General features: G+C 37.4%; 1 protein-coding gene across 1 annotated transcript; it reads right to left on the bottom strand.

The window, feature by feature from the left end:
* Positions 1–5,789: 5,789 nt before the first annotated feature.
* On the bottom strand, positions 5,790–13,576 carry LOC124282871 (lipase maturation factor 1-like). The gene is given in 12 exon segments (XM_046718907.1): positions 5,790–6,031; positions 6,304–6,415; positions 7,302–7,439; positions 7,441–7,486; positions 8,043–8,196; positions 9,163–9,337; positions 9,886–10,053; positions 10,412–10,477; positions 11,232–11,380; positions 11,881–11,891; positions 12,167–12,476; positions 13,264–13,576. Coding segments are annotated over 11 exon segments (1,497 nt in total). The 5' UTR covers positions 13,520–13,576; the 3' UTR covers positions 5,790–6,031; positions 6,304–6,391.
* Between the last annotated feature and the right edge of the window lie 901 nt (positions 13,577–14,477).

The raw sequence follows: 14,477 nt of genomic DNA, 5'->3' as shown, positions 1-14,477 counted from the left end.
CTGATGCATGGCTGACTTTCCTGTTAAAAATATATACCTCTCTCACTCACCCATAATACATGAAGAGTCAGTACATGAAACTAACAAAAGTGGTCGTCCCCGATCAGTCATTATTAGTTGGTGTTTTTTATTCTCCCTGAAACATTGGTTTCTCTACCATGCTGGAAATAGCACAGTAGGAAAATGTTTCTTTGAAATTTTTCAGATTACATGTAATATATAAAGTGAAACTATATCTTTCAAACAACTACATATACTATTCACACTTTGCTAAGGATCAAATCATTGATTCAACAGAAAACTATGATGTGGGGTCAAATTTGATTTAAATATCTAAGCCTGCTGTAAGCATGGATCCTAGGTTTCAGTATGTCACTGCCTTTTGTGGATCCCATACCTGCTATTGACAGGTGTTGTGTACTTGTCAATGACCCGTGCCATGATTTGCAAAATGGTGAGGTGAAATTGGGTTTAAGGTCGTGCTTGAGAATATTTCGCTCATATGACGACGTGCATGCGTGTGTATGTGTATGTGTGTCTGCTTGTACTAGCCCAGACTGAAGTTGGTTTTATAGTGCTAGCCCACTGAGATACCATGCCGCAGTGAAGCATGAATACCCCACTCAGACACTTTATACTGACTCTGAGCCGACCTGTCCTTGATGTACCCATTAATGCCGAGCGCCAGGCAGGGACCAACAAGTACCATATTTTAACGTCTTTTGGTATGGGGATTGAACCCGCGACCTTCCCCAGCGGGCACACAACGTTGAATCAACGTTGAATCAACGTTGAATTTTGGTTGTTTGGTTGATCAACCTTTCATAAACGTTGATTCAACGTTTATCATGCGACCAAAGAAAGTTAGTCGAGATTCGTTTAATTGTCAACGTTGTTTCAACGTAAGGAACCAACAAAATGTCAACTAATTGTTTCCTTGGCAAATTTGATACATAATTCATATTGGTAATAGGTATCCGACTTAGCAACTATCATTTCGGAACATTATTTTCATAAAAGATCAAGATCGAGCTAGTGACAGATATAATCTTATATATTGTTTGATTGTGCATCAATCAATGGACGGAAATATAACGTAAATCGCAATTTAAGGTATAAAGTCATCAGTTATCCAAATTGCAGTACATTTGATATTTTCCAACAAAACTGTGAAAATTGTATAATTCCCGACAATTTGCTTTCAAACACATGCCAGATGTTGACCTTTCGATCGCCTCGTTTGGCCATATGCAGACATTCGCACAATTATCGCGCGCGCAAAGGCAGCTGATCGTTGTCAGTTCACTTTGGCGAAGTTCAACGCAATATCGTTCTATTTTCGCCATCTTCACGGCATGCTGGTGTTTATTTGGTAAGTATGTCCTTCATGTATTCTGAAAACGTAGGAATCTAGCAGGTCAAAGTAGCAAGAAACTCCGAATTAGGGCTTATGTTTTATCTCACAAGGTTACCGGTATGTCACAGTACATGTTTCTCAAAATTTAGTGGAAGCCCGTGTTTTCCATGAACTTGTTTTGTTATTTTTCAATATATTTAAATGCATATATTTGGCATTTTATTATATAATCGAATAAGATTTCCTTTCGTACCAATCACCTGATTTGAATTTTGCAAATATTCATTTTCAAATAATCAATGAAGTACATCAATATAAGGAACCGTTCATAATTAAATATATGGCTGCAGGTGGGGGTGATGATTGTAAGGGGTGGGGTGTCACCCATTTTTTTCAGGGGAGCTAAGGGGTCATCATTTTTGTACACACGCACTATGTTTAATATGATGTTTAGAAATTATTGGAAGGGGGAGATGGCGTCATAGATAATGTACATGACATGCATGGTGGGCCGTCTCAACATCACCCCAAAGCCATACATTATGAACGGTCCCTAAGGGCAGCTATACAAAATCGGAAAGGATTAATCAACAGTTTATATTGCATCCCATTATTATGAACATTTGTTCGTTTGAATAGATCTATCAGTAAATTATGCATTGAGCACGCCCTGAACCCTGTCAACATATGTATATTATTTGGGGGGAGGGGGCCGGTGGAGAATGGCGTAAGGAAATGCAACGAAATTTTCACATCAAAATGTCTTGTGAAAGTCTTTGTTAAGGATGAAATTGTATATAATTTATTTGAACTTTTATTTATTTACAAAAAAGTGTAACTTCACTAATGATTCTTTGATGGGACAATTAACAAAACTGCACCCACAGACTTTCATTCTTACACTTGTTTGGAAGGGATATGATAATTCATGTCTCTTAAAGGTTAAAATCTTACATACAAAAGAAGTAATTTTAAAGTAAGGAACATTTAATTATGAAATAAGGTATAATTTTAATGGAATTTGCAGAAATCTCATCTTCGAAGACTGGGTGGCAGCAATTTTGTGGATCACATAAAAGGAGCAATGCTAAGGTAACACGTTTTTAACATTTCACTTGTTTCCAGTATATCCACCACAAAGTTTAATAGAAAGATGATAATGCTCTTTCATTACCACCTGTTTTGAATATTTGTGATAATGTTTTGTCATTTTTGGTGATACTAGTTGGACTTTATTTTCATTTATATATTAAGGTTGATCATGTAAGAGAAAAATTTGACAATGGTTTCTCCCGGAGATGTTTAGTTTAATGAGCACTCCCTTGCTTGGCGCCATATTGTTTTTCGCCGTAAACAGCTGGATGGGAGATAGCACGCGAGAGGACAGAAGCCATACATTTATAGATATATATAGATGTTTATTGCTGGAAGACACACTCTTCAGGTATTTGGTCAGCTGTAGAATTTGAATATGATGTTTTTTTATTATTGTCAAAGGGTAGGTTTTTCATTATTTGCAATCTAATATGTGTGCAGTGAAACATACTGAGATTTGGAAGAGTCCATTATTTAAAGTACAGGTGTTGTTAGATATCAGCATTTTATGTACATGTTCCCTTGTTAAGATCATCTATCGAGTATATTAGAGAGAAGGTGTATATTTGTAGTGTTTTAAATCAGAGTTATTTTCAGTGTATGACCTACATTTCAATATGTTTTGGCCACCTGTGATCCCTTTGGTCAAATAGACTAGGACTTCCATTTCTTGGAATTGAGAGTCAGAGATGCACTGTTTCCAAGAATTTGCGTGCGATGCCAGCGATGTTTGTTTACGAGTACATTTAAGTCTTTTTGAGTGTAGATTGGAGTTGTAAGAGATGTTATTCAATGTCTTATTATTCAGGGTATGATAGATTATTTCTGGCAGCGTAGAGTTTAATCTCATTATTCTATTGTTCATGATTCAGAGAAGCATAGTTATGACGTCGCAGATAATACGCCCACATAATTCATTATATGAGAGATTTTCTAAGCGTTCCTATAAGAGATGAAGTGTAAACATTTATGAATTATAAAGAAGTTATTTATCTGAGTTTTATGAGTGTACAAATGACAAAGAGAGAGAGAGAGAGTAGATAATAGAGAATATATTGTATACTTATGAGAGCTCATTATTGTTTTCAGAACTCCATGATCCTTACTTCCTTGTGTTTGGGAACAAATGGTGTTGGGAGACCTCCCACAATAGACTTATTCTTTGACCTGTGAACCACCACCCATTTTGTTTTCTTATCATTTAATGTAAAATGGCTTTTGTGAGTGAGTGAGTGAGTTGAGTTTTACGCCGCACTCAGCAATATTCCAGCTTTATGGCGGCGGTCTGTAAATAATCGAGTCTGGACCAGTGATCAACAGCATGAGCATCGATCTGCGCAATTGGGAACCGATGACATGTGTCAACCAAGTCAGTGAGCCTGACCACCCGATCCCGTTAGTCGCCTTTTACGACAAACATAGTCGCCTTTTATAGCAAGCATGGGTTGCTGAAGGGCTATTCTACCCCGGACCTTCACGGGTTTTGTTACAATTTATGACTCCTGGTAGCAAAATTGCTACATCAGTACAACTCCTATTAATTTGAAATAATCATTTCCGAGAATCTCTAAAGAAAACTAAATCTGACAGAATAACAACAATCTTCCATTGTTTTGCAGGACAATGTCAAACAATTTGATGTCAGGAGTGAATGTTGACGGGCAAAACGGCAAGTTTTCTTTTAAGAATACAAGGTTGTATTCAATCATCTCTGGTAAGTAAATTACTAAGTGCGGCATATTCATCATGACCATAGCAAATAATATATGACAGTAAAGCATCATTTAATTCATCCTAATTCATAGTCTAATTGAATAATCAACTTGCAATTGAGGACGTTTAAGAAAACTTCCATTCCTTCGGTTGAAAATATAAATTGTTGACACTTTTCGTCATATTTTGTATTGATGCTGTTCATATGTTCACATGCCAAGTTACAGCAGTGAAATGAACCTTTCAAGTGATTGATTAAACAAATACTTGAATCATTTAAGACAATATATCTTCCATATAACTTATTCTTGTATTTAAATATAAAATTTCAGAATGTGTCCCATCTCATGGGAATGAAATGGGAATGCATCCCGAAGCAAATTTCAAGAAAGAGTTAGGGACGTTTCTGAAGTATCCACCTGACCGCCAGGCTGGGAGTGGCAGGAAAAAGAGGAGCTGATAATTGTGGTTTTGGAGTTGTAATTGTGTTGAAAAATCTGAACTGTGGTATTGAAATTGGTGGCGTAAATGTCACTTTGATGCTATATGCAGATGATATTGTGTTATTAGCACAACAGAGATCACCTACAGACTATGTCATGTGTGATGTTTTACATTATGCATTAAACCATGTTTCTCTGTGCGTGTGTGTTCATAAAGATTTCATGAAAAGTGACTTGTTTTATGTGCTGTTTTAAGGTATAGTTCCTGGTCATCTAAGGTCTTGGATCCCTTTCATGGTGAAAGTAATTGCATTGTGTTTATTCAGGGGTCTGTCTAATAGCTGAAATTCAGACAAAATGTCTTCTCGGGACAATTTCCACCTTTTCAAGGTAACAATACAACAGTAAATAGTTTTTCTTAATTTGGAATACTCTTTTCTTCTTACTGGAATTATACGTCCAACTGATATAAAACTTAAATGAACATTATATTGAATGTGGAATTTTAACCAAGTATTTTATCAGGTAAATATTTTTACTGCAATTTTCTGTTTGAACACTGTTTATTGCAGGTAGCTTTTTGGGTATTTTAGCTGGATGCAGGAGTTTGGTGCTATTTTAGTGTAGTTTAAAGATGAAGTGCGAGTCTATTTACAGGAAAGCGTAATACCTCCCTGACACAACCACGGAACAACCCATTTTCAACGTTAATAATATGTCAGACTTCAACGTTGATTCCACGTCGGATATCTACGTCAAAAAAACTTTCATATACAACCACGGAACAACCCATTTTCAACGTTAACAATATGTCACACTTCAACGTTGATTCCACGTCAGATATCTACGTCTAAAAAACTTTCATATACAACCTTTTTTCAACGTTGATAATCGGTCAAACTTCAACGTTGATTCCACGTCGGATATCTACGTCTAAAAAACTTTCATATACAACCTTTTTTCAACGTTGATAATCGGTCAAACTTCAACGTTGATTCCACGTCGGATATCTACGTCAAAAAAACTTTCATATACAACCTATTTTCAATCTATTTTCAACGTTGAGGATCAACCTATTCTCAACGTTGAAACAACGTTGATGTGCCTGCTGGGCACTTTAATAATTAGGCTGTAACATGCATAAAATGAATTTTAAAACTGTATATGAAGACAATGCACAATATATTATTAGCCTTTATTGACATAAATAAAAAAAAATTAACACAATTTAGCTAATGTATTGTCATGTTACAATTTCATCTTGACATTAGGCATATGCTGTTTCCCAGGATCCTGTACAGTGTTGCTAGGCAACACTGGGAGGTAGTTTCCGACATGTTTTCTGACCCACCATGCACCAGCCTCCGCCTCTCGACTTCCAACCTTAGAGTAGCTGTATCTGTACAACTCTGCTCTGATAAATCTGAAATATTAATCATTAAACCTTCATCCTTAACTTGTTCATGACATTGTAACAGCAGATCATGGAGAGACCACACACTATACAAGCAAAGGTGTTTTTCAAAATTAACAAACTCAACCAATTATTTCAGTAAAAGTAATAAACATAAGATTAACACTATTCTTATTATTTATTATTAAAATTCAAGTCTGTTGGTCAAAAAGCTCCAATAAAAAATATTTAATTTCCATTTGAAACTACCCTTGAGGGTATTGCAAGGATGGGCTACCTACTTAGGTGGCTGTTGACCTTCAAAAGGGTTAAATGCAATCAAGGACATCACATCCTCATCATTGGCAAGTAGTTTGAGGACGAGGTGCTTCAGCCACGGATGTTTTTGTAGCCCTGAAAAAGTTTATAACCTGAGGAGATACTGCAGATCAATGTATACATGCGTTTGTGAGGTTAATTGTACATATGTGTACAAATATAGTCAAGATAACAAGTAACATCAATTATTGTCTCTCGAGAGTCAAACCATTCACCTTTCTCTGTTTGGAAAGAGGTTCATCCACAACAGCAACAGTGCACATAGGCGGATCCAGACGGGGGGGTGCAGGGGTGCGCCTTCCCCACCCTTTTGTCCTGAAAGTTTATTAAATGACCATTGAAACTCGGGTGAAATGAAGTGTGCACCCTCCCTTTTCTTAATAGTGTGCATCCCCTGCCCCCCTTCTCAAAAAGCTGTATCCGCCCCTGGTACAGACAAACAACATCAAAGTAAATTTATGAAGATTTTCTTATTTCAGAATTTCTTTAATGTAGTCACCAAAAGCATGACTAACCAATCACCATTTTAGTCCTCTCTCAAGGGCTCAGATTGTTCATTGTTTGACCTGCCACTGAACAATAATCAGTATTCCAGCTATATGATGTTCTCAGAAATATGTAAGTTTGGACCTCATAAACCAGTGACTGATATAATGAGCAACAAAATCATCATGCCTGAATACCAAATCCAGTCAGTCTTCTCCACATGTATGGTTGTTGGCGATAAGTCTGACCCAGAATCCTACTGAGACTGGAAACCTATTCTGACATGGAGCCTAGTGGTTACAGTGTTCGCTCGTCACGCTGAAGACCCGGGTTCGATTCCCCAAAAGAGTACAATGTGTGGAGCCTATTTCTGGTGTCCCCACCGTGATATTGCTGGAATAGTGCTAAAAGCGTCATAAAAATGAAATCTCACTCAACTTTATATACAATGAAATCATTGCTGTTGACCACCAACCTGCAAGGCTGCAACCCACATCAGCCAATCTAGTCGGTAGTGATAAGGGGAGATGATGCACGGCCGCCGTGTGATGTTGCTAGGCTTACACTTAAACTCATACTCCAGCCACTTGGCACGGGGGTCGCTTGGGTCACTGCTCGAAGGTCGCTTCTAGTATGATCTCTGTTCGTTCCCTTGTAATGCTGCCATTCCAGACAAAAAAATATATTTCTGCCATTAACCAAATTGGGTTTGTTAATGATCATAATGTACATACCCTCATCAAGTTTCATAGATCTCATATTTGTTGGTTCAAAGAAAATTTATATTTTGGTGTTTGGTGAGGTTCTATAACAGCAATGTCAGAATTGGTCCAACAATGTCACAGTTGACTAAATGAATAAGTCTTTGCTAGGAATGAAGACCAATAAACAACAAAGTCACACATTTGAATAACTGGGCCCCATTGCACAAAGCTATCACAGAGCTGAGGTGATGATAACTTCTACTGCTTAACAGAGACTTATGAGAGTCATAGCACTCACATCTCTTTGTGCAGTCGGGCACCGGTCATGATAATATTTCTGTCAGCTTTGAGGCACATTAAGATAACACAATAACTTTTGAATGTGCTCTGTTCACCAGCCTTTGAAATTCAGTCAGTAGAAAAATGTTAGCCCACACAAACTTGTAGCGTTTGAGGTTAATAATTCTGAACCAGTTCTCAATGCATCAATCCTACCGATCTGAATGACTTACCTTCCAAAAGCCCCATATGTATTGACAAGTCTCAGACTGTCATAGTACTTGTTCATAGCTTGGCGTTGAGAGAAGAGGTTCTGGACAACTGGAACACTGAGTCCCAGGATGAGGCATCCCAAGCCAATGTTGAATATACATCTCAGTGAATTGCCTGAGTAGAGACAACATTAAATACACCATGGTCAGTAGTGTTGGGAATTGGTTCAAATCTCATAATTGATGATTAGTATATTACAAGCGATCAATCATCGAAAATAATTGGCTAGCGTCATTTATGAAATTTGTTAATGCACAAAAAAATAAGGAAAAAAACATGTAGTTATTTTTTGGGTGTTTTGGCTAAATTTCACATCTTTAAAGGATGACTAGTATGTTAGGAACATAAATTTCTTGGTGTCTTTAAGATAAATTTAATCATGACTTGGAACAAGCTTGTAGTGCTTATGAAATGTAACAGACAAAACCAACCCTGTGAAAAATATTGTTGATGAAAACAAGTGTTCCAGAATTGTTTGTGTTCGATTATGAAAAAACATGATCGATTGCTTGGTCGTTTAGTCACTGCGACCAATCTTCGATTATTTCAATTAATCGGACCACCACTAATGGTCAGTGGTAGGACAACTGGAAGGTTGATGTGGAATTAGCCCGAGTTAAATCTCAAGTATAGTACATGGACATCAGCCTGCATCAATAAAATAATTCATATTATTATGGCTGAAGTGGTCGCTGTCGGCACAGGTACTACAAATATGTACCCCGGGTATGTTCCTGTACACAGATATGCACCCTAAACAAAGTCATAAGGAGTTCAATAGATGACTGGGATGGCTGTACCCCTCCGCATTTAGGAAAAGATAATGTATTTCTTATTTTAACATTGACGATAAGAGTTTGCTGACTGTCTTAATGACACCAAACTTATGTTCATTGACTACGAACATACATGTCATAAATGCTTTCTTGACAACTACCGGTAAGTTGTTTCATCAAGCTTTATGACATGCAGATCTAAACAGCTACTACATGCATTTATAAAATATACTCTACCCTATAAATAAAATGGATATATAAAAGCTCTACTACCAACTCATCAATTTTTTATAAACACACTCACATTTCATAATTATTCCACTTTCTGTCTGGTGCTGTATTTGGGCTACCCGACACTTGACAGACCTAGAACTCCCAGAGAACATCCAACTTAAACTGCGATCATCAAAACATGCCAGACTAGGAACAATGGTCAACCAGTTGAGAAAACTCAGGTTACCGCTGGTGATTAACACGACCTGTAAAACAAACAATACTTATATTGATAATTATTATTCAATGAAGCTTCAGAGGAAATGGACCTGTGAAGATCCGGTAAGAATTGATTTTCAGTAACCCATGCTCGTCGTAATTAAGAGGCAATTAATGGGATCGGGTGCTCAGGCTTGCTGACTCGGTTGACACATGTCATTGTATCCCAATTGCATAGATCGATGCTCATGCTGTTGATCACTGGATTGTCTGGTCAAGACTCGTATATTTACAGACTGCCGGAATATAGCTGAAATATTGCTGAGTGCAGCCAGAGACTATATAATAATAATAATAACAACATAATCTATTATATGGTCTCTGGTGCAGCATAAATCTAAACTCACTCACTCAGAGGAAATGGGTAAAACACAGCCAAGTTATTACTGCAATGGCCACTGGGCCACAAAACTTATCATAATTTAAAATCAATTTTGGACATACTTTAAAAAAAATAATAATAGAAATACCCCAAAAGAGCATCAATTGGTTCACTAAAGCTTTGCATGACTTTGCATTAGCTGACTGGATGTACCTGAAAGAAGATCTGTATTCCTCCACCAATGATGGTCATTCTCCGTCCCAGGATCAGGAAGAATGGAGCCACAAGTTCGATGAAGTGGTTGCCAAGTGTCTCCATCTTGTGTATCAGTTCAGGAGACTGATGCAGGAAGTAGCTCAGGGGGTTTGGCACCGGCTGGGTCTGACAAAAAGTACAACTTGAAATACATGCGAGTTGGAGAGTATGATTTTTCACCGCTTCTATCAATATTCCAGTAATGTCATGGTGGGGGACACGAGAGATGGGCTTCACACATTGTGCCCAACTTGAAATCCAAGAAACAGACAGAGAAATATATGAAAAGATATAAGAAAATATGAAAAAGTCAGGATCTTGAAAGTGACCCTGAGATGCTGTTTAGATGTAATGACTTTTTAGATTCTAAAGCAACTGTTCTATACTAGACCTATGCAATTTCTGCGTTACCATGGTTACTACTGTCCATGACTGGTACATCTGACAGTCTTCAGACAAAATGTCAGCTGATCATATTTCTTACCTCATAGTGATAATTCATACATGTTAGATCTCTCCAGCATTTGTCTCCCCTTATCTTGATCAATCCCTGAAAGAATATAATAGTTAAGTTTAGCCTCTCATCTCCTCCACAATACAATATGAACAGTTTTTTTATGATACACCAACAATCTTATCTTAAATATTTGATTGATTCCTTATATTACAAGGGGCAGATTCACCAAATACTGTATTGTCTGCATGAAGTGTCCAGTGATCAATTTCTGGACAAACCTGTAAGTTTTCTTTTAACCCCAGACTAAGCCAAAATTGACAGTATCTTGTGTATATAACAAAAATCTGTAGCAAAGAAATTGTCTATAACTGCCTTGTAATTATTATTGAAATGATTTTAGTTTTATTGATGTGAGAAACAATATTCATTCTTAAACATGCCATCTCTAAAAACAAATTATACCTGTATTTTAATAAGTGCTTCCCTTGGATAATATCTAAGCATCCAGGGTCCTTATTATGACAAATATGGTACATTGATTTGCAGCTAATCTGTTGTGGATTAGCTCGGGTATTGATACAATCTTAAAGCACCCTAGACAAAGTCTTGGTTATTTTCTGTCTGATCAGGGTAATTATTAACTTCATATGAAATTTGGCTTCACAATTAATATGGCAAAGAAGAGGGGGTCTAAGTTGACTTGATTCAAACTTTGTAGAAATGACAACAGGCCTGTACCAAGTTTCCCTGTAATGTAATTTTGGGATACTTTGACTTAAATGTCAGTGTATGCATTTTAATTGCTTCACCATCGCTGTCTGTACTGATTAATTCTGTGAATACCAACTGCTCCGATCATCCTTCTGCAGAGTAGCCATCGAAGACCCCATATAACGATGAAAGATGTCGGGGTGTGCAGTGGAATGGATGACAGGTTCCACACCGGACACAGGAATACTGTCAGGAATGCCGTCTCAAGCATTTGGTTTTCCCAACCTACACAAATTTTTGAAATGACAATAAGTCCTTTTGGAATATTTCAGGTTCAACCATGATGTTCTTAGTTCCCAGTTGTTGTGTCATCAGGTAATAACCATCTCACATCTAGACTAGGATGAAAACACAGTCACTGACTGACTGACTGAGTTTGGTTTTACGCCGCTTTTAGCAATATTCCAGCAACATCATGGCGGGGGACACCAGAAATGGGCTTCACAAATTGTGCCCATGTGGGGATTCGAACCCGGGTCTTCGGCGTGACGAGCCAACACTTTAACCATTAGGCTACCCCACCGCCCCGAAAACACAGTCAGCAACTAAACATCATAGACTGTCACCATAGTAACTGCAGACTTGAGATTGAAACCAAATTATACACAAACAATAAATAAGCAATACAATTAGAGTTTCATTACTTGTGTTTTATAAAGTGTCTAATTTTTTTTCAAATATCATGAACTCATTCTAAGGTCCAATATATTAGACTTATTACTTACCAAAGCTGTACCTGGAAAAAAAACGAAAACATAAATCAAGATTTAGATGTCAAGAAGTTTTAATTTTATATTTCTCAAGTACAGGACATAGGAGTCAACAGCTGACCATCCTCTGAGAAAATAGCATTTTGCAGGTACAATGTATCTGACCAAAATGTCTACAAATTAGTAACATAGATTGAACAACACTAAGTATATTCAATGGCAGTAGAGAATAACAAGCATACTAGTCAATCATAGAAAATCTACTTTACTTAAAAACTAATCAGAAAAGTAACATAACTACCATTTTTGTCCAACATTGGCAATGGAGTGGTAAATCATCCACAGAGTCAACATGATGAACCAGTTTGCAGCTCCTCGTATGACAAGAAACAAAGACAGAGCCAAGCCTGTGTACGCCAGGACGTCGAGGATCTGATCCAGGTGTGTGTTGTAGTTGAAAAACCAGATGACACTGGGGCATGTGTTGAACGCATCCCAGCTAATTCCACCTGTCTTTTTCTTAATGTCATTAAGATACTGGTTGGCAGGTAGGAGGCCATTTTTACCTATCAGCTGTTTATTCTGATTCAAGGCCACAAGGAAAGCAACGACTGAAAGTTGAAACACACAAAAAACAAGAATTCATTTTATTTTGTAAATTAATAGCAATTACACAAAGACAATTTGCAGATGAGAATATTATGGTCAGCCAGACTAAAAGAAGAAAAGATTATAACTGTAGCCTATATGGTCTAGTATTGAACCAGACTCAGACAAAGCACAGGCTTGTAACGCTAAAAACTGCCATCAAGGTATGTACTGTCACTAACAGGGTCTTAGCACTATATAAAAGGATCCTTTTACAAAATGCTAATACCCTGTTAGTGACAGTACATACCTTGGTGGCAGTTTTTAATTTACAAGCCCCTGTGGACAAAGCATATGATGCTTTAAATAATGCAGGAAAATGTTCAAATACTGATTGGTCAAACATATATGTTTGATTCAAGTAAATCCAACCCCACTGGTTGGTTGCTTACTTCAAGCACATGATATTGCACAGCATAAAAGTATACAATGTATAGTACAGCTCTAATTGCCGAGGCAATGTCTTGGATTCACGCTGGACCCTAGATGTAGACGTCACATATAACTTGTGGTCTCACACATTACACAACTTACAAAATCTAGGCCTAAACTGGAAAAGTACGCTATCGAGAATATAGTCCCTGACTTTGTTATTATCTGATAAGAAAGCATGAGGAATATGCATCTTCCACGGTGTACTGAAAATAATATTGCCCAAATACGCAATCTAAATCAGCGTCCATGCCTAATCAATTCTTTCACTATTTACAATCGCATCGCGGCTCTCGGCTACAATAGCAGTTCACTCACAGTAGACGAATCCAAAAGATCTTAAAATAACAATCCTTGTCAACCAAAATGTTCCCTTGTGCAGACCACCAATGATTTTCTTCTTAGTCTCTGTGTCTCTACTGCCACTATCGCTCGTGTCGATGTGACAGACACTCCCTTCCGACACGTATTTTTCACTAATAGGGTCACTGTCATCCACGTCTTTCTTCTTCCGCCTCTTTCTCAATCTCAAATCCTCCTCTCTATCATTACTATCACTTCTTAAATTACTCATGATTGTTACAAATTAAAAATATCTGATATCAACAGGTTGGGTACCATCGAGTTTGTAAATATCAAAGGTAGATAACTCTCGTATAATTCATTCGAAACTTACCGCTAAAAACATTTAAACGATATTTACAAATATGTACGCCTTGAAAAATAAGGTTCATATATCTTTTTGTAATCATACAGAATTGCTCGTGAATAAAAATCTTCCATATGTTTTCACTGGATAGAGGTGGGGCCGTGCTGATAGCGTACCCGGCCAATATTTATATTGCAACCACAAAAGAAGCTCAGATTCTTGGTGCTAGGTATTGCGTTAATATAAAAATAATCAATGTAATATGACGGAAAAATAAATGGAATCGTATCCATTATAAGCACATCCAAGTGAAAAAACGTCCCCCATGAAATCGATTGTATGTAATGTAATATGATATGTAATTTGAAATTACTCCCACAAACGATATGTGTGCGTGTGCGTGCATGTGTAACACGTGAATAAACAATTATCATAATTAGGTTCATGACATGCTGCAATGGGTTACAACCCGGGAAAGCCACATTTAAGAAAAACAGAGTTGAAAATGGTATGGCTCAACCGGCAATGGGCATGGTTGAGTGATCGTGTGAATGTGGCTCTTCCGGCAATGGGCATGGTTGAGTGATCGTGTGAATGTGGCTCTTCCGGCAATGGGCATGGTTGAGTGATCGTGTGAATGTGGCTCTTCCGGCAATGCGCTAAGAGCTAATCCGCGTTACTGTAAATAATGTGAAATATTCATTATGTAAAATCTAGAAATCCAGTTGAATTGTTCGAAGAGAAAAGTCTAGATCACGCAAACTAGCTGCCTCACGTTGGTACTCAAATACCCTTTCCGTAATTGTTTTTGAGATGACCTCCGACTCGAAATGCTTCACAGTACAATACATCATGGCAGTCATGATGTATTGTACTGTGAAGC

This window comes from Haliotis rubra, unplaced genomic scaffold (genome assembly GCF_003918875.1).
Source record: "Haliotis rubra isolate DU_JTF1 unplaced genomic scaffold, ASM391887v1 Scf305, whole genome shotgun sequence".
Classification (NCBI taxonomy): domain Eukaryota; kingdom Metazoa; phylum Mollusca; class Gastropoda; order Lepetellida; family Haliotidae; genus Haliotis; species Haliotis rubra.
Note: the sequence above shows the minus strand (reverse complement) of the source record. Positions and strands in the feature narration are given on the sequence as shown.